This window comes from Pelophylax lessonae, assembly GCF_965119305.1.
Source record: "Pelophylax lessonae genome assembly, chromosome: 1".
NCBI lineage: Eukaryota > Metazoa > Chordata > Amphibia > Anura > Ranidae > Pelophylax > Pelophylax lessonae.
In genome coordinates, this window is record NC_138768.1 from 226,371,070 (window position 1) to 226,392,316 (window position 21,247).

At 45.6% G+C, this 21,247-nt stretch overlaps 1 protein-coding gene across 1 annotated transcript in view; it reads left to right on the forward strand.

Moving 5' to 3' along the window:
* Positions 1 to 3,701: 3,701 nt before the first annotated feature.
* The window catches only part of PPP1CC (protein phosphatase 1 catalytic subunit gamma), a 66,362-nt gene continuing 48,816 nt past the window's right edge, over positions 3,702 to 21,247 (forward strand). The window contains exon 1 of the mRNA XM_082244188.1: positions 3,702 to 3,946. Within this exon, the coding sequence (XP_082100314.1) occupies positions 3,892 to 3,946 (55 nt within the window). The 5' untranslated portion in view covers positions 3,702 to 3,891. The remainder of the gene's footprint in view (positions 3,947 to 21,247) is intronic.

Consider the following 21,247-nt stretch of genomic DNA (forward strand, 5'->3'; position numbering starts at 1 on the left):
GTCTTACACTGAGGAGAGGCTTCCGTCGGGCCACTCTGCCATAAAGCCCCGACTGGTGGAGGGCTGCAGTGATGGTTGACTTTCTACAACTTTCTCCCATCTCCTGACTGCATCTCTGGAGCTCAGCCACAGTGATCTTTGGGTTCTTCTTTACCTCTCTCACCAAGGCTCTTCTCCCCCGATAGCTCAGTTTGGCCGGACGGCCAGCTCTAGGAAGGGTTCTGGTCGTCCCAAACGTCTTCCATTTGAGGATTATGGAGGCCACTGTGCTTTTAGGAACCTTAAGTGCAGCAGAAATCTTTTTGTAACCTTGGCCAGATCTGTGCCTTGCCACAATTCTGTCTCTGAGCTCTTCAGGCAGTTCCTTTGACCTCATGATTCTCATTTGCTCTGACATGCATTGTGATCTGGAAGGTCTTGTATAGACAGGTGTGTGGCTTTCCTAATCAAGTCCAATCAGTATAATCAAACACAGCTGGACTCAAATGAAGGTGTAGAACCATCTCAAGGATGATCAGAAGAAATGGAAAGCACCTGAGTTAAATATATGAGTGTCACAGCAAAGGGTCTGAATACTTAGGACCATGTGATATTTCAGTTTTTCTTTTTTAATAAATCTGCAACATTGTCAACAATTCTGTGTTTTTCTGTCAGTATGGGGTGCTATGTGTACATTCATGAGGAAGAAGAATGAACTTAAATGATTTCAGCAAATGGCTGCAATATAACAAAGAGTGAAAAATTTAAGGGGGTCTGAATACTTTCTGTACCCACTGTATATATATATATATATATATATGTGTGTGTGTGTATATATATATATATGTGTGTGTGTATATATATATATATATATATATGTGTGTGTGTGTGTGTATATATATATATATATGTGTGTGTGTGTGTGTGTATATAGATATATACAGTATATGTGTGTGTGTGTGTATATATATATATTTGTGTGTGTATATATATATATATATGTGTGTGTATATATATATGTGTGTGTGTGGATAGATATATATATATGTGTGTGTGTGTGTATATACATATATATATATGTGTGTGTGTGTATATATATATATATGTGTGTGTGTGTGTGTGTGTGTGTGTATAGAGATATATATGTGTGTGTGTGTATATATATATATATATGTGTGTGTGTGTATATATATATATATGTATAGAGCAGGCCCGGATTGGCCAATCGGGAGAACCGGGAGAATTCCCGGTGGGCTGGTCGGGTTGAGGGCCGGTGACACCGGTGTTCTAAAATTTAGAACACAGCTGACAGAGAGGAGGCAGGACTGGTTGCTTAGCAGAGAGGAGGCGGCACGGATAGAATACATCCTCGGGTCTGAGAGGAGGCGGGCTGAAGCGGGACAAACTGCTTAGCTGGGAGGAGACGGGACGGAGGTAGAGAAAAAATGTAATCAGCAAGCTCTGCATTATTACAATTATGCTCGACCTCCGTTCCGCCTCCTCCTAGCTCAGCAGTTCGTCCCGCCTCCGCCCCACCTCCTCTCAGACCCGAGGATGTCTTCTCTCCCTCCCACCTCCTCCCAGCTAAGCACTTCGTCCTGCCTCCGCCCCGCCTCCTGTCTCAGCTAAGTAATCTGTCCCGCCTCCTCTGCCAGCAGTGACCTAATGACGCCGGGGGGGCGCCATTTTTAAATCGAAAGAAAAAAACTGCAGTGGCCCAGCAGTGGCGCTCGCCTCTCATCACGGCCAGGTAAGACCCCTCCACAGCCTCTGACCATCTCTCCCTGTACCATGCCCACAGCCTCTAACCATCTCCCCTTGTACCATGCCCACAGCCTCTAACCATCTCTCCCTGTACCATGCCCACAGCCTCTAACCATCTCCCCTTGTACCATGCCCACAGCCTCTGACCATCTCTCCCTGTACCATGCCCACAGCCTCTAACCATCTCTCCCTGTACCATGCCCACAGCCTCTAACCATCTCTCCCTGTACCATGCCCACAGCCTCTGACCATCTCTCCCTGTACCATGCCCACAGCCTCTAACCATCTCTCCCTGTACCATGCCCACAGCCTCTAACCATCTCTCCCTGTACCATGCCCACAGCCTCTGACCATCTCTCCCTGTGCCATGCCCACAGCCTCTAACCATCTCTCCCTGTACCATGCCCACAGCCTCTGACCATCTCTCCCTGTACCATGCCCACAGCCTCTGACCATCTCCCCCTGTACCATGCCCACAGCCTCTGACCATCTCTCCCTGTACCATGCCCACAGCCTTTAACCATCTCTCCCTGTACCATGCCCACAGCCTCTGACCATCTCTCCCTGTACCATGCCCACAGCCTCTAACCATCTCTCCATGTACCATGCCCACAGCCTCTGACCATCTCCCCTTGTACCATGCCCACAGCACTGACCATCTCTCCTTGTACCATGCCCACAGCCTCTGACCATCTCTCCCTGTACCATGCCCACAGCCTCTGACCATCTCTCCCTGTACCATGCCCACAGCCTCTAACCATCTCTCCCTGTACCATGCCCACAGCCTCTGACCATCTCTCCCTGTACCATGCCCACAGCCTCTGACCATCTCTCCCTGTACCATGCCCACAGCCTCTGACCATCTCTCCCTGTACCATGCCCACAGCCTCTAACCATCTCCCCCTGTACCATGCCCACAGCCTCTAACCATCTCCCCTTGTACCGTGCCCACAGCCTCTAACCATCTCTCCCTGTACCATGTCCACAGCCTCTAACCATCTCCCCCTGTACCCCATAGACATGCATTATGTCCGTATATCATCCGCAAACGGATAGGATGATATGCAGACATACGGACCGGATGACACAAGTGTCATCCGTGTCCGTAAAAAAAAAAAAAAAGAAAGTGCCACAGCGGACAAAAAAACCGGAGCGGCCGTGTGAAAGAGGCCTTATGCCCCATACACACGTGCAGATTATCTGCAGACTTTTGTCTGCAGACTTACCAAAACCATATAATATGAGGTGAAACCTAAACACTTTCAATTTGTATGCAATCCGGGAGGCCCTTGCACTACATAGAAAAGGTAAGTCTGCAGACAAAAGTCTGCAGATAATCTGCATGTGTGTATGGGGCATTAGGCTACTGAATTTGCACTGAATTGTAAATATTTTTTGAAAAATACAATGAATTACAAGGCTGTGGAGAATAGAGAACAGTGCACCTTTGCAAACTTATATTCTGAGGTTTTAATTACATTATTTTAATATAGTCAGTCATGAACTAAAGTGGGCCGGTCTAAGTCATGAAACTCCAGGGCTGAAAATGAGTCCCACTCCGGCCCTGGTATAGAGATATATATGTGTGTGTGTGTATATATATATATATATATATATATATATATGTGTGTGTGTGTGTGTAGATATATATATATATATATATATATATATATATATATGTGTGTGTGTGTGTGTGAGTGTATATACATAATATACGTGCACAAAGAAGCAGTTTATTGCTGTAGCCCACTTTTCTTCCCTTATACGTGTTCCCTCATAAGAAGCTTCTCCGCGGTCCCTATTTATACCAATAAAAGTAATGCGCGCCCACACCAACTGGCTGAGCTCAGCGTAACCCTTCGCGCAGGAATACACAGCGTGCGGCGTGCTGCGACACGAACGTGCTCTGGTTTCAGCATTAAATAGTCCCTAAATCAGGAGAAAGATTCGTGCGCGGGCCGGCAGAGGAGGAGGCGGCGTCGCCATTTTGTTGAGTGCTCGGAGCCCGTAACGGAAGCAGGGTGAAGGCTTTGCCTGGGAGCCCCGAGCCGGCCAGCTCTTCCCTCGCTTCTTTTCCCACTTTCTTTTCTTTCCTGTCCGCCGCTCTAGTCCCGTCCTATCCGCGCACACCTTTACACTTTGGAGGTCATGGCAGATGTGGACAAACTGAACATCGACAGCATCATCCAGCGACTGCTAGAAGGTGAGGAGGCTTCCTGGGAAGGCCTGGCTCCGCACTGGGGACGGCTGAGGGGGATATGTACTACTGTGGTCAGTCTGAGGTGTGCTGGGGTCGGGGGTTCGCCTGTCTTCGTGTATTCCCGGCGTTTCCGGCTGTTCTATCTGTGGAGCTAATGACAGGCGCAGATTTCTGGCAGCCTTCCTCTACATGACGGCCCGGGTACCCGCCTCTCTGCCAGTATGATCCTTCCTGATCACAGGGCACCCATCTATACTACAAGCATTCTTCTACCTATAGCTATGGTTATGTATGTTTTCCTATAGTAGCCGTGCTTTTATTAACTTGGGGCCTTGACGTCCGTTTTTTAACGTTTCTTGATTATTCTCTCCTTGGCACTTTTATTTGTAAAGTGGAACTTCACCTTTTTCTAATCAACATTGACTATTTTTAATGCCAATTTTTCTAGCATTAGTAAATGGGTTAGGAAAGTCTCATGTTTTTAAACTTTATTTTTTTTTTACTTCAGATACTTCCTGGTTTCTTGCCTAGGTAAATTACATTTGTCCCAGGAGTCTTTAGGAGGGATTTTCAGAGCCAAGCACACATGCCTAAGCTAAGGGCAGATGGACTCAGGAAGAAAATGCTACCTGAATCAATTACCCTTTACTCAAGATGGTCATGGCCAGAAATGCTAGGGGGTGTATTTCTCAACAAAAAGCACGACCTGTATTTTCTTTTTTGGGGGGGGGGGGGGGGTGTTTCCAAATCTGCTAGTGCATCTAACAGCCTTAAAAATGCTGCTGTTCAAAAGGTGCTCCCTCATTCAGAGTAGTGTGACACTATACAGGGTGAGTTAGGGCTGAACGATAGTTGATGTGATATTGACTATCGTTCTGTGGGTGTGGGCGATATTCATATCGCCGAAGACATGATATTTACCATTAGGCAGGGAGAAGTCTGGTCTCGGGGGGTGGGGGGAGGACTCACAGTGCTGGCAGCTGTCCCACACGTTCAGCGGTGGTTAGCTGCACAGCTAACCAATCACGTGTGCCTGCACATCTGATTGGTTCCCTGTGCCGCTACTCACGTGATTGGTTCGCTGTGCCGCGCTAACTGCTCGGTCAAGAGAACTAGCTCCAGGGCGGCAGAGGGAACGTGTGGGACAGATTTCATGTCGGGCTGTGTTCTTTTACCTCCTACCACAACTGTGAGTCCCGACTCTGCCTAATCCGTCTTCTGCATTCCACCCAGAGAAATATCGCTATATATATATATATATATATATATATATTGTGTTGAAAACGAAATATCGCAATGATCTTTTTTTTTTTTTTCCCAATATCGTGCAGCCCTAGGGCGAGTTACTGGCCAGATCTTACTGCCCCCCCCCCCCAAAAATAAAAATGCAACCACATCTGATAAACTGCAATACATATTTTGGTTGTTTATGATTACAGTAGTTTAACTTTTCCTCTGGTCATCCTGCCAGTAACATTACTTGTCTTAAAGTGGTTAACCCACTTTGACTACTTTATATAATCCTCTTTCCTAAAGACAAGTGCTCCTGTCTGTTTTATAAACAAAAAAAAAATGCAATTCCTGGTGGTCACGTGACCAGCTGGCTCTCCTCTCCCTGTTTGACAGATGCAGGGGGCGGGGCCGACATTCTCATGTTGACATGTGGGAGGCAGAGAGCTGGCCAATCACGTGATTGCCGGGAGCCGCTCTGAAACATGGTAAAGGCAGCATTTTTTTTAAACTAAAACAGACCAAAGCACTTGTCTTTAGAGAACAGGATTATATAGGACAATAAAAAGTTATTTTAGCAGCAGGGGGGTGGGCACTGACACAAACAGGGAGGGGGGAGAGGACAGGGCTGCGGATGACGGGAGGCACGTAAACTGACCCTGGTGTCAGGGATCAGCAGCCATGATATACTTTAGTCAGTTTACAGAGGGGAGGGCAGAACCAGGCAGGCTCAGCCAGGTTTTTTGGGGTCCATTTTAACACCTGAGCATATCTTTTTTGGGTGTTTATTTTGCAGCTGTTTGGAGGCAGGCATTGACCTCTAACTAAAAATGCTTGTAATCTGCCAAAATGGCTTATGCTTTTTTTTGAGCTTCAGGCAACAAAACGCTCATATGTGATCAGAGATCATTGAAATGAATGGGATTTTGCTTGTTGGGCGTTTTGAGACTTCAGAAATTAGCGTTTTACGAGCTGCGAAATGCTCAGATGTGAACAGGGCCTAAAGGTGATAAAAGGAACCAAATTACACAGCACAAGCACTGTGCTGTATAACATGGTTTAAGGAAGCAGCATCCTATGTATGCAGGATCCTATGTATGCAGGATCCTATGTATGTATGTTCTGCATAGAGGAGCAATGGGGACAGCAGCACTGTCCGCCTGGGGGAGGGTAATGTTTGTACTCTTGCCGACTTGGGATGGACTTGACTAAAATGATTAAAGCTGGAATCCAGTTAACACTTTTAAAAAGTTGTAGCAAACAGGGTTTGTAAAAAAAAAATAAATAATTAAATGGGATCAGTTTTTAAATGGCTTTCTCAGCACTCTTAAGCTCCATGCACCCGGGGGCCAGATGTTGGGCGGCATCTGCCTGTTCCATAGGAACCCATGTTTACTGCAGCTGGTCCGACTGGAGCCAGCTCTGAAAAAGGTCTGCCGCCCAGCCCCATGGCCACAGGTAATTTTGTAGCAATGGCTGGTGTTGGCACTTCAATCATCTCCACACCATGGTTATGGTGTCAGGATGATGAAGCTCATTATTTCTAGTAATTTTGCAATGGAAAATGAAATTGCTCAACTTGCCATAATGCAGAATCAGTGGGAGCCTGGAGCATGTCACTTGCCACCCAGATGCAGCGGGCCACTGTTGGCTGCCACCCATAAAATGTAAAGGCAATTTGTAAGGTTTATTTTGAACGGTGAAAGACTTGCGGTTACACTGCTTCTGGCAGGGTCTGAGCAGGTAAACATCCACATGTGCATTTGCTGGTTCTATCCCAGAGTGAGTGAGGGTGGGTGGTGACAGATGATGTAATCTGCAGCCATCGAAACCCTGCTGTAAGGACAGAACAGTGGTGATGCAAGGCGGGAATTGGGATGTCATCTCTCTGCTCTCCCCTTGCTCCGCTGACAGAGCAGCCTTTGCGGCCCAGCTGCAGAGGCACCACCGTGGGTTGCAGTCCCCTGCTTAACATTCCTGTCAAACCTTTCTACATACACCTAAACCTCTATGGAACTTTGCAGAGCTACACAATAGTTCCTTACTGCAACCTATCCCAATGCAAGTTTCAATTGACCACCTTATTAAGAACATACGTGGTTTTTTTTTTTTTTGTTTTGTCCTATGGGAATATTTCACCTTGCTTTTTTGGGGACAACCCAAAATTTGGTATTTTACTTTAAATGATGGTAAATAGGACACAGAGGGTGAATCTCTAACAGACGGCAATAAAAACTGACAAGTGTTCTAATCCCTCTGCACGCTATCCAAGACTATAATAAATGTTTTGCTGTTCTACTTTAAGGCTCCGTTCACATCTAGGCGTTTTGGGGCGTTTTTGGGGCGTTTTTCTGCTCTAGGATCAGCTCTCAAAACGCCCAACAAGACAAATCCTATTCATTTCAATGGCCCCTGTTCACATCTGAGCGTTTTGACGCTGTTTACAAAACGCCCAACGCTCAAAAAAGTACATGAGCTTCTTTTTGGGCAGATTACAGGCGTTTTCCATTGATCTCTATTCAATCTAAAAACGCCTGCACAAAAATCGCGGTAAAAAACGCCGCAAAAATCGCGGTAAAATCGCGGTAAAAAACGCGCGAAAAACGCTACGCTCAGGTGTGAATGTAGCCTAACTGAACAAGCTGAGGTTGGAAGCTGGTTACTATACACAGCTGCTTCAGATTCTGTCTGCTCCATGTTTAGTAAATTTCCCTGTCAAGGAAGGTAATATTCCCCATTGGAAGATTTCACCTTCATTCCTCTTCTCCAAACAGCTGCTTAAAGAGGATTTCCCTTTAGTGCGATCTTGCCTCTTCCTGTTTTTTAGGTAGAAAATGAAGAAAAAAACTCTCCAAATGGACAAACTGCAAAATGTTTGCTTTAGTATTTGGGACATGTGTATGTAAACCTTTCCATTTCCTGCCCACTTTTTATTTTCACATGTTCCCTCCTTCCCCATATACATACTCCCACAACATACCCTTGTTGCTCCCACATACTTTCCAGCCTTTTTCATTTTGTGAATGGTCACTAAATTTCACCCTCACTGTTCTTGGAGGTAATAAACAAAATGTAAAATATTGAAGCTTGCCGATCCTTGGATTGGTAAATCAGAACACACTAATTGGATGCTGGTCGGATACTGGTTTTCTAGCTTGCCTGTTTGACAGAAACCAGTTAACCAGTTATGAGACTGCTTCTTTTGACCAGACAGGTGTACACAGGACAAATTCAGCTGGTGTTTAAAAGGCTTAAATTGGTTTAAAAAAAAAAAAACTGACTTTAATTATGCCTTCTGTATGCAGCAGCCCCCCTAACACCCGAACCCATCTCGATCCAGCGGTTTTCTTTTGTGTGTTTTTTTTTTTTTTTTTTTTTTTTTTTTGAGACTCTGTTGCCCGAGACTTTCCCTCATTGGTTGAGATGGCAGTCTGTATAGGCAGTAGAGCATACTTGTTATACTCACCGTGGGACCTAAGGGGCTAATCCTCCACATTGTGTAAAAAGGCTGTTTGATCCTGTATGCACAGATCCACGGTTTCCAAAACATTGCCGGATATGACTGAGTAAAGCTGCACATGCTCAGTTTTGTGTGTTGCTAGTTTTTTTTTTTTTTCTTTTCTTCATAGTGCATGTTATCAGCACAGGGCCAATCGCCACTGTCCAGACAGAGGGTCAGGAGTCCTGCATCCTGATGGGTCAGCCAGTGCAGTATGAAAACTCCTCCTACAAGCTTTAACCAGGCACTGATAGTCACAAGACTGATCTGACTGCTGAGTATTTAGCAGTTTACTAAGATAGCATTTCCATGTTCTGTGGGAGACCAGATATAGTGAATGCAAGTTCCTGGATTTAGTAACACACTTTAATCATGTTCCCTCTTCCTTCACTGTTGGGTTGATCTTTTAATGTTGGTAGGCACCGGCGGTGCCCTTATTGCGCTATGTGGTACTGAGTATCCTTCCCAAACAATTCAACTTTTGGATCAAAACATTTTCCCAGTAGCATTTTAGTTGCCAAGGTGCCCTTTGGCAAGCTTTAAGCACACAGCTATGGCTGTTTTTTTTTTTTTATATATATACACACCACTTTTTAACCCCCCCACTTTTTAACCCCCCCTTAACGACCAGGCCATTTTTTGCGATTCGGCACTGCGTTTAACGGAAAATTGCGTGGTGGTGCGATGATGTACCCAAATACAATTGATGCCCTTTTTTCCCCACAAATAGAGCTTTGTGCCCCCAGCATTAATGATGTTAGTGGAAGGAATATTTATTCAAGGGCCCAAGGCAAGCAAGGGCCACATCCAGGCTGCAGTTTGGAGACCACTGTTCTAAAACATTCCATTGTATCTCTGGACAGTCAGGGGATCCAGCAGGTAATTGTGGAGGCTTATAAAATCCTGAAGGAGTGCCCTTTTTACCCTGATGGCTCACTCCATGCGGGCGCTATCTGCTTCTTGGGTGGAGCGAGCTGGTACGACACCAGAACAAATTTGCTGAGCAGCAACCTGGTCTAGCTACTTGACCTTCATTAAAGCATTATAGACTGGACCTTCTCTCAGTGCTGGATCAAGCGTTTGGGAGAAAGGTCCTCCAGGCGGTAGTCCCACCTTAATCTGGTAAGTTCTCGTTGATCCTCTCCTGTGCTGTCCTGGACAGACTGGAGAAAACCAGAGTTGGGCTTATCAGTAACTAACTTTCTGGAAGTCGTCCAGGACAGCAGGGATTCCCTCCCTATATATTTTTCTAACCTTGGACGAGTGTTTTCCTTGTCTCAGAAGCCTTTCCGGGGAAGTTCTGGGATGGAAGACTGGGGAAGCAGGCAGGATGGTGTCTGCCCTTTATGGATTTGACCTTCTGCGTTTCCTGTCTCTGGAGGTGGAGCCTGTCTCTCCTGTGCTGTCCTGGACGGCTCCCAGAAACCGCATTACCGATAAGTCTATCTCGGGTTTTCGTCTAAGATTGCCCTGTTTTTTTGCTCCATCTCATCAATTCTGACCAGCTGCCACCACAAATGTTTCAAGGTGGGGATGGGGTGTTCAGAGTAAAATGGTAGTGTTATAATTTTCCACCAGTGACTTGCTTTTAGACCAAAAAGTTCAATTTTGATTTCTGACCAGAACACCTTCTGCCACATGTTTGCACAAACTTGACGGCTTATGGCTTTCTTCTTGCCACTCCTCCATAAAGGCCAGATTTGTCGACTGTATGACTTTAGTGTCGGTTCACATTTGTGCGATCAAAGGTCGCATGTAATTCGGAGCGCACTGCTCCTAAAATTACATGCGATTGTCTATGCGGTGCAAATTCAGTCATACAGTTTATGGCTGAATTCACACCGCAATCACACTGAAACACGCACAGGACCCCTTTTTATTTTGGTCCGCAGCAGAATCGGATCGCATGGTGGTTCACACTAGTGTGATCAGATTCTGTACGAACTTTCAGATTGCACTGCGATATGCGATCTGATCTGGAGTAGTCAACTTTGAATTGACACCCCCAGCGTAGTGCATATGGCAGTGTGAACTGCAGTTGTGCGGATGCGGGAACATGCTGTATATTCGCAGCCTTCCCGCATCACATTAACTGGCACTAAGGCCTCGTACACAGATTATCGGATATATATTTATTTATTTATTTTTTTTTGCATGCTCGTATCAAAGAGGTTACTCAACAAAGAAATTTTCATATGACCGAATACAACTTCAGAAGTGATGTCCTGTTGAATTGTTTTGTATGTATTGTTTCCGAGCTTGTCTTGCTCTTGCACTTTTTTTTTGGGATGAAAACTGTAACCTCTTAAGGACCAGGCCTATTTCTGGCACTTGTTTTACACGTTCAAAATCTTTTTTTTTTTTTTGCTAAAAAATTACTCTTGACCCCCTGACATTTATACATACACAGAGACCCTAGAGAATAAAATGGAGATCGTCGCAATACTTTCACACAGTATTTGCGAAGCGGTCTTATAAATGCAGGTTTTTGGAAAAATATATTTTTTTGAATTATAAAATAGAAAACCATAATTTTAGCACAATTTTTTTTTTTTCCTATTAATGTGAGAGCTTATGTTATGCCAAGTAAATTTGATACCCAACATGTCACTTTATATTGCGCATGCTCGTGGAATGGTGACAAACTTGGTACTTAATCTCCACAGGCGACTACATTTCTACAGGTTACCAGTTTATAGTTGGTCTTAAGCTAGGATTGTTGCTCTCGCTCGAACGATTGCAGTGATACCTCCATGTGTGTTTGAACACGGTTTACATATGTGGATGCAACTTGTGTATGCATTCACTTCTACGTGTGAGCTCTGAGGGACGCGGTGCCTTACATTTTTTTTTTTTTTTCCTTTATTTTTACTGTCCCTTTGAAAACATTTGATCGCTCATTCTGATCACTGGAATGTAATCATCCCTTGTGATTTGAAATAAGCAGGTCAGGTCCTTTTTATTTATTTTTGTGAGATCTCGGGTCAAAAAATACCTCAGCTCGCATTTTAGTAACCTCTTGCCGACCGCCCACCGCAGATATACTGTGGCAGGGCGGCTCAGCTGCGCAAAATCGTGTAGATCTGTGATTTTGTGCACGAGGTCTTGGCGGCGTGTGCTGTTTAGACACAGCAGGAGGTGGCAATTGCCACTGGCCTCCCACAATCGTCAGAGAAACTGACGACCCGCCTGCTTATGTAAACAAAGCAGGCGAGTCTTCTGTCGCATAGGCAGAGATCAGGAGTTTTAGCTAAGCTGAAACCCCGATCTCTGTGCCGGTCAGAGCCATTCCCCAACACGGTAGTAAGGACAGTTAGGCATACATTAACCCTTTTGATCACCCCTGGTGTTAACCCATTCCCTACCAGTGTCAGTACAGTAACAGTGCATATTTAGTACTGATTACTATATTGTTACTGGTCCCCAAAGTGTCAAATGTCAGGTCTGATCTGTCCGCCGCAATTTCAGTCCCACTAAAATGCTGATCGCCGCCATTACTAAAACAAAAATCCCAAAATCTATCCCGTAGTTGCGCAAACCAATTTAACGCTTTTTCCCAAAAAATATGTACCATAATACAAATTGGCTTAAACTGATTAAAAAAATCATTTTTTTTTTTTTTTGGGGAATGTTTTATACCAGAAAGTTAAAAAAAGGCTTTTTTTTTTTTCTGTTCAAAGTTGTCGCTTTTTTGTTTATAGTGCACAATTTTAAAAACGGCAGAGGGGATATGCCACCAAAAAGCTCTATTTATGGGGAAGGACATCAATTGTATTTGGGTACAGCGTCGCATGACCGCGCAATTTTTCGTTAAAAGTAGCGCAGTGCAGAATCGCAAAAAAATGGCCTGGTCATTAAGGGGGTAAAACCTTTTGGAGTTGGAAGTGGTTTAAAGCATGGGTGTCCAACCTTTTGGCTTCTCTGGGCCACATTGAGTGTAGAGAAATTTTCTCGGGCCGCATATAAAATATATACTATAGTTAAGGTATATACGTAATAAAATGCCGCAGCTCCCCACCCACGCTGGGCTTTGTATGGCCCCACCCTCCCCTGTGAGGCAGCCTCTGCCTACAGTTAGTTTGAAGCTGCTGTGGCCATGCCCCGACTTGACTTCCTTCCTCCCCAGCAGAAAAAACAAATTCTCAGGGGGCAGTGGGCCGCATTGCTTGTGGTTCCGGGCCGCAGGTTGGACATGCCTGGTTTAAAGCAACAAAGCTGTGGTGGGGGTGTTTATTTTTTTGTTCTTAGGCTTTCCAGCCTATAGAGATCCAAGGTCTTATTGAACCCAGATCTCTCCATAAAGAGGACATGTCATGCACTTTTCTTGTTACAAGGGATGTTTACTTTTATTCCTATAAAAAAAAAAAAAAAAAGTGATCCAAAAAAATTAACCACTTTACCACCGGAGGATTTTGCTGTCTTCCGTCCAGGCCACTTTTTGCGATTCGGCGCTGTGCGACTTCAACTGACAATTGCCCGGTCGTGCGACGCCGTACCCAAACGAAATTTACGTCCTTTTTTCCCACAAACAGAGCTTTCTTTTGGTGGTATTTGATCACCTGTGCGATTTTTACTTTTTGCGCTATAAACAAAAAAAGAGCGTTTATTTTGAAAAAATAACTATTTTTAACATTTTTTTTTATATGAAATTCCCCCCAAAAAAGATGTAAAAACCAATTTTTTTAAAAATTTTTGGCCAATTTGTTTTATGCTACATATGTTTGGTAAAAAATCACAATAAGCGTATTTTGATTGGTTTGCGCAAAAGTTATTGCGTTTACTAACAAAGGGAAAGATTTCTGTCACTTTTGGTGTCTTTTTTTTTAACGCGTAATGGCGGCGATCTGCGTTTTTTTTTTTTTTTTTTTTTTGCGGGACTGCGACATTGCGGCGGACAGATCGGACCCTTGACTGACATTTTTGACACTTTTGGGGGTACCAGTGACATTACTGCAGTAATCAGTGCTATATATATGCACTGTTACTGTAAAAATGACACTGGCAGGGAAGGGGTTAATTTTATTGGAGAGGGAGGGGTTAATGTATGCCTGGTGCTTACTGACGTGTAGGGGGGGAGGTGACTGAGTGAGTCATGGACAGATCGGATGTCCAGCTATGCTGAACAGTCCGATCTGTCACTATGGAGATCCGCCCGCTGTGTTTACACACAGCGGGCGGATCTCCAGACTCGATCCCCGACGATCGGGTAAGAGCAGCGGCGATCGCCGCTGCTCCTCCCCTGGCCCGACTCCCGCTGTGAATGAAAACAGCGGGAGCGAGCCTCGCGCCGCCCAGAAGGGAGTGTCTGACGACGTAGTACGTCGTCAGACGATAACGAGCCACTCTGCCGCAGTAATATTACTGTGAGCAGACGTAAAGTGGTTAAAGGGAAAGTGTAAAAATAAAAAACTGTAGGTGCCTCTGTTTGCACGCCGAATTGAACGCATATGTACGTCACACCCACATGTGAAGAGTTCAATCCACACATGTGAGGCGAACATTAGAGCGAGGGCAATACTAGTTCAAGACCACCTCCTCTAACTCTAAACAGGTAACGGGTGTGTGCTATTTTAAAGCATGACCTGTTGGTATCTATTTACTCAGCGTAAAATTTACATTATACATAAAATTGGGTTAACTTAAGTGTTTTGTTGGGAGGGTTATTCATAAAACGTTTATATAAAAAAAGTTAAAACACGTTTTGGAAGATTGCTGCGCAAATACAGTGTGACATAAGTTGCAATGTCCGCCATTTTATTCCCTAAGGTCCCTGCTAAAAAAACATACGTTTTTGGGGGTTCTGAGTAATTATCTAGCAAAAATGATTTTACTTGTAGGAGCGGACCTGAATTTGCCCAGTACGGAAGTGGTTAAGGCCATTGGGGGGAAGTGACGTTTGAGTCGCTCCGGTCCTCCAAGGGCATAGTCGAGTGAGTGCCATCTTTCCCTCCCTGCCCAGCAACACAGGGGATCGGACCGTTTAACCCCGCTATCGGCAGCTCCAGTAAGCAGGTAAAAACGACCGGGAAGTGGTGGGAGTTGGGTGGGCTCCTTTCCCGCCGCCCATAAGTGATTCTGTGGTGAATCTGCTGCTGGGATCACTTATGTTAAAGCGGACTGCCCGCCATGTCAAAAAAATAAAATAAAAATAATACTGGGTTAATGGCAGCTGCCTTAACCCTGGTATTTAAAGTCAAAGTAGTGGCCTAGATACACGGTGGGCGGTCCAAGTGGTAAAAAAAAATCAGATATGTTCATGTACAATACATTTTATAGCCAGCACCTTCAGCTTTTGTCTAAAGTCTGAATCGGCTGTCGAAAGCTCTATACGTAACAGAAAATCGGCAGGTCATTCGGCGTAAAAAATTTTACTTCCGATTTTTTTTTTTTTTTTTTTTTTTTTCCTTCTTGGGTGTACGGGCCTTAAAGGAGTTATAAAGGCAGAAGCTTTTTAATCTTAAAGCATGCTATGCATTAGGATAAAAAACTTGTGTACAGCAGCTACCCCAGCAACCCCTAATACTTACCTGAGCCTTCTCTGTCCAGCGATGTCCGGGACTCTCCCTGCTGATTGGCTGAGATACAGCTGTGGGGCAATTTGCTCCCACAGTTGTCAATCAGTCAGCGAATCAGAGGGGGCAGGGCTGAACCGCAGCTACGTGTCTGAATGCTGCTTGCTGTGGTGGCACTCGACAGGAGGATCACTGCAGCTCCTCCAGAGTTGCCATGAGCCTCTCGGCTGCTTCTCCAATTAATGCTCTTCTTGCTCGGACTGTCACTTTTGGTAGGTTTGTAGTTATGCCATACTCTTTCCATTTTCGGCTAATGGCTTGAACAGTGCTCCGTGAGGCTCGAAGTTTGGGAGATTTTTTTATTTTAACCAAACCCTGCCTTAAATTTCTCACTGACCTGTCTGGTGTGTTCTTTGGCCTTCATGAGGTTTGTTCACTAAGTTTATCTAATAAACCTCTGAGGGCTTCATGGAACATCTGTATTTATACTGATTAAACTACACACAGATGGATTCTGAAGGCAATTGGTTCAGCTAGATCTTGGTTAGGGGTATCAAAGGGCACTGAATATGCATGCACGCAACGCTTCAGATATTAATTTGTAAAATTTTGAACCATTTTTATAACTTTCCTTCCACTTCACATTTTTTTTTGGTTGTAACATGACAAAATATGGAAAATTTCAAGGGGTATGAATAATTTTTCAAGGCACTGTAAATGGAAGCCTAGATTGTACCTCTTGCATGTTGCTGAGATCCTCAAGACATTCTCTAGATGGGTTGGCTTGCACAATGTTCTTTCTGGGGGTGTGATGCTGATCCTTGCATAGTTGGTAGTCTCTCCTAGTCTTTTCTACATGCAACGCCCACCCTGCAGTGTTCTGTCCCTGCACGTCTGGCCCCACAGGTCTTATGTATATATGAAGGAAACTCCTTCATTTAGGCCTCATGCATACAGCGTTTTTACAGCCGTGTTTTAGGAGCGTCAGGTGTTTTTAAGCTGCAAAAAAGCCACTCCATGTTCTATGGCCTCATGCGTGCACACACGGGTGTTTAGAAGTTGTAAGTGGCGCAGGTGTTTTTCAAGCTGCAAAAAACCCAGGGCCAGCATGTTTTAAGGACCAGCATTACAGCTGCAAAAATGTCTGATGCGGCTTAACGCCAGATACAGAGTTGAGTTGTGGTTTTGGAGGGGGGGGGGGGGTTTCTCGTGGGGTCCACCCAAAATCCATACCAGAAATTTATCCAAGCATGCAGCCCGGCAGGTCAGTGACCATACCAGGCCACCCCCCCCTTAACATTGGCAGGTGTTTTGGGGAGCGGGGGGGGGGGCTCTGCACCATGTTGATGGGGACAAGGGCCTCTTCCCAACAACCCTGGAAGATGGTGGGGGTCTGCAGGCAGGGGGATTATCGGAATCTGGAAGTCCCCTTTACTGGGGGGGGGGGGGGCATTGTACCCCTACCCATTCATCCCAAAAAAGGCAGTGTAGTGTGAATGACACAAAAGATGGTTTTGAGTAGTCCTTTATTAAAAAAATCTTTCTCCAGTCTTCGCTGACCCGGTCCGCCTCTGAAGCTGTCCCTCGTGATTATGCCAGCTTGGCTCTATGCAGCCACTTGTATAGCCATGGGGTGTTGCCACCCAGTGATGTCACCCAGAGACCCCGACCATTAGGTCAGAACATGTCATGTGTTTGGGAGGGGGGAACAGACCCCCCCCCCCCCCGGGAAAAATACCTTGTCCCCATTTTTCCAAGGACCACTTTCTCATAACCTGGTGTTTGTGTGTCTTATTGGCCCCAGTGGGTTGCATTCAGCAGCAGTACTGCCCACTGAATGTAATGGGGTTTAATTTTTAATGGTGAACAAAGAGCTGCTGCTCCGGCAAGCTTGCTGCTGCAATCCTCTACACCTTGTGCAAAAAGCACAGGTGCAAAACCAGTTCATTCAACTATACTCATAGAAAATCAAAGAATTCGGACGGCTGTGAATAGCAATTGGCTGGATAGTGCAGAATCTTGGTTTTCCAGGGGTTCCATTTCTGCCGCATTGAATAGTGGCATGTGTACAGCCCTGAGCAGCTGCATGTCTTAAGGTGGCTAGCTGGAGGACCATAAAAACTGCAGCTCAACTGCCTGCTTTTACTGACCCCCTAGCTGCATGTCTAAACAAGCCCAAAGTTGTGGTGCTGAGTAAACATGGTACTTCCTGCAGTATTTACATGCATTCTTCTGTGGAGAACAGGTTGCAACTATCAAATTAAAGCAAAGCTCCAGTCGTTATAGTCAGCAGCTACAAAAGTGTAATTACTGACATTTAAACACACTCGCCTGTCTCAGGATCCAGTGATGTTGCCACCCAAACAATCACTTCTCGCCCACCTTCCTCTCGCCGACATTTCAACTTTGGGCACCCAGCTAACAGCTTGCGGCTTCATAGCCTGGTGTGCATGCGCAGGTCATGGTGCGCCTGCTGAATGGTTTGGCAGTCTTCTTGGACCTGACGTGTCCCAGAAGACTGCAGGGAGGGAAGGGTAGAGGAGAACTTCGATTTCGTGTGGGAGTGGTTACCTGTCAAAATGGGTAGGGGATATGGTGCTGGGGGGGGAGGGTTGGAGTAGTGCTTAAAGCAGAACTTCCCCTCTGGGTGGACCTCTGCTTGAAAAAACAGGTTTATACTTTCCTGCTTTGTGCAACCTCTTAGGTGTGCAATTGCTTCATCCCCTCTAGCAAATGCCGCCATAGAAAGCAGTTTTCTATTTTGGGCGCTTGGGGCTTGCATCTATTGACAGCAGGGCTTGGCCTCACTCCCTTGTCCCTGGGTTTGATTTAATGCAGTGGGAGTGCTTCCTGTCTCCTGATCAAAGCCAGTGAGGGGAGAGGAGAGCTGCAAACTTGCACAGCATTGGATCGGTTGGGGGCTCGGTACATAAATGGAGGGGTGGGGGTATAGTGATTTTTTTTTTTTCTCCTTTTAATGCAAGGAATGCATGAAGTTAAATGTTTAGGCCAGGGGTCCTCAAACTTTTTTTTTTTTTTTTTAAACGGGGGGCCAGTTCACTGTCCCTCAGACCATTGGAGGGCCGGACTATAGTTTAAAAAACTATTCCAAATTGCTATTAGTAAAATTATATATAATATATATTATCCACCCACTGCAATAACTTTGCCCATACAGATTACACTGCCCATCAATGTAGCCTTATCAGTCCATCATTTTAGCCTCACACGTGCCCATGTTGGTGGAACTCCGCTTTTATCCCAGGCTCACACTGGTGCGGTGCAGGAATCGGCTCTATAAATCGTGCCGATTCTCGCACTATAGTTCCAGTTCACACTGCCCTGTGTGAACTCGCACAGGAATCTGATCGCATGGTGAGAAGGAACGTGTGCCTTTTTTCTTCCGAATCGAATGCAAGTTCAGCCATACAAGCATATGGCTGAACTCGCACTGCTCAGAGATCACAATAGTGTGAACCAGGGCTTACACAGCACACAACATACATCATACAACTGAATAGCAATCAGAATATAAATGCACTTACTGTCAAATTGGGTTTTCTACTCGGCTGTCGGTCACTGACCAGCACAGAAAACAGCAGGCAGCCCCTGTAGAGATCACCCCTCTATCATTTACTCAGCGGTGTGTGTGCTGGGGATCTACATCCCCAGCACACAGTAATATCACTGGGGGTGGAGCAGAGGGGAACTGAGGGAGAGAGACAGTCAAGTGTGGCCATGGGAGGGCTAGCAGCCTTAGGTCTGGGGGGCAAGTCCAGTCAAGTGGCCTATTGAACCATTCGCCAGCGCAGCCCATTTAGTGCCCATGGGATGTAGGGGTCACCTGGTGTCAGGATCTCTCGCCTCAGTCTTGATTGAACAAACTCTTCGGGGGATGATGCCAACTTCCTCCAAGCTGCCTCTGCTCTGTTCTGTGATGCTGTCACGTCTCCTGCTCTCTCTCTCCCATGAGCCAGCGCCTGACATTCACTGCCCATAAGTCATCACGCAAGTCGCATCAAGCCGGCCCCTCCCACTTGCCCTGGCTGGGAGTTGTAGTCCGGCTGCGCTGTTCGGTTCCTCCCACCACCAGGAGCTTGATTGTGGCAGGACTACAAATTCCCATGATCCAGTGCTTCAGCCAGCCAATTAGTCTGCCGCCCCCTCTCCCTCTTCCACTGATAGGCCGGCTGCCGGACCGTCCGTCTTGTGTTGAAAAAAAATGGAAGGGCAGCGGCGGCAAAAACACCCGGATAAATGTCCTTGCGCTGCATGTGGCCCGCGGGCCGTAGTTTGAGGACCCCTGGTTTAGGCTTTTGAACCACTTTAATAAACTCCATAGAATGCATGAAGAATTGGGTAACTGCTTGTTGGGGTACTTGATAAAGCACTTTTAACCAATTCTGCCCCAGCAGGCTCCTCTGCACTGCTAGACTACCTCCAGTCATCTTTGGTTTTTTTTTTGGTTTTTTTTTTTTTCAGTGCTCGGGCAGTCTAAACTTTGGTATAAATGTTCTGGTGTGGGGTTTATTTTTTCCTTCATTTACCTAGTGAGTTGAATGAGGCAACTGACCAATGCAGGGATCTCTCCCACTGCACTATTGTATTCTTGTGTAGCAGAATACATTTTTTTTTTTTTGGCCTAGATTTTGGGAAGAAAGATTTGCAAAATCCGTGTGGCTTTTTATAATGGCAAAATAAACCCAGTGCTGACATTAAATACCACCAAGAGCTTGTGTGTGACGGAAATGAATTCAGTTTTGCGTAGTAATTAGCACAGTGCTGAATAGCAAAAAATGCCCTGGTCTTGAAGGGCTGATTACTTTGGATTTTGGCACCTGGAACCTGGAACAGATCTGTGTCCAGCTATGAGCTTGTTGCCACTTTTAAAACACTGACTAGAGATGCAGTTAAAATAGCCTTTTACCTTTTTAATATATTGGGACTGGAAGACTGAGACCCACTCCTACCCTTTCCTTGACAATTGGAGGGGAAGAACCTGAACAAATTGGAGGAAACTGCCCCCCCCCCCCCCCCCCAAAATACATTAATTTATAGCCAGAGTAGTTATAACCTGGAAATTTGGAGCCTAAGTCAACACCGCAAACCATTCTTGAATTAAACCAGGCCACATTCCATTGCTGGTGCCTATTGTACACAGGTCAGCATGGGCATCCTGAGCAGTCTGCAACTACACAGTGCATTGCAGTTTGTGTACAGGCTGTTTTGATCCCCTTCTTTCTGAACACTAATTTTCAGCAATCTGAGTTAGGCCTCTTTCACACGGAACGATCAGATCCGCCTGTCAGTTTTTTAGGCGGATCTGATTGGATCCTCCATGCATCCCTATGGAGCAGTGGATGTCAGCGGAGACATGTCCACTGACGCCTGCTGCCATCCGCATCCGATACTGTCTGTGAAATCCGGACGGATGGAAACCCTATTTTCCATCCGTCCAGGGGATCAGATTGGATGAAGAGCGGCAGGCGGTCCGTTCTCATCCGATTCCCCCATAGAGAGCAGCGGGGCTCTGACACCTCCCTCTCCACGCACAGTGCGGAGATGGAGCGTTCATCCGCCTGCTCAGCGGGGATCGGCGGATCGATTCCCCCGCTGAGCAGAGAACGGTTTGCAGCGGACCGTGTGAAAGGAGCCCTACAGTAACTCTTCTGGATCTGACTAAAATGCCAGCCTTAGTTGTCCCAGGTTTTCCTTGGCCCACTTTTGTTAGGTGTCAGTGGTTATGGCTTGTCGTGGGGGTGTGTAATAAGTATATTTGCACACACGCTAAGCCACACCCCTGATCTTTGCACAGTTAGTGGGGTGTTTGGCATTTGCAAGTTGGCATTTTCTGGGTTAGTAAGAGCAGCATACATATTGGTAACTGTTTACTGTTCAACTTTTTTTCAGTAGCAGTACTGTTTTGTGGAAACAAAATGGGGAAATATATACAGAGCTTGGTAAATCTGCTTAACCACTTCCTAGCTACCCACTTGTATTTATGTTGCTACTTTTATATTAAATACCGGGGTTATGGCAGCAGATGCATTAACCACTTCTGGA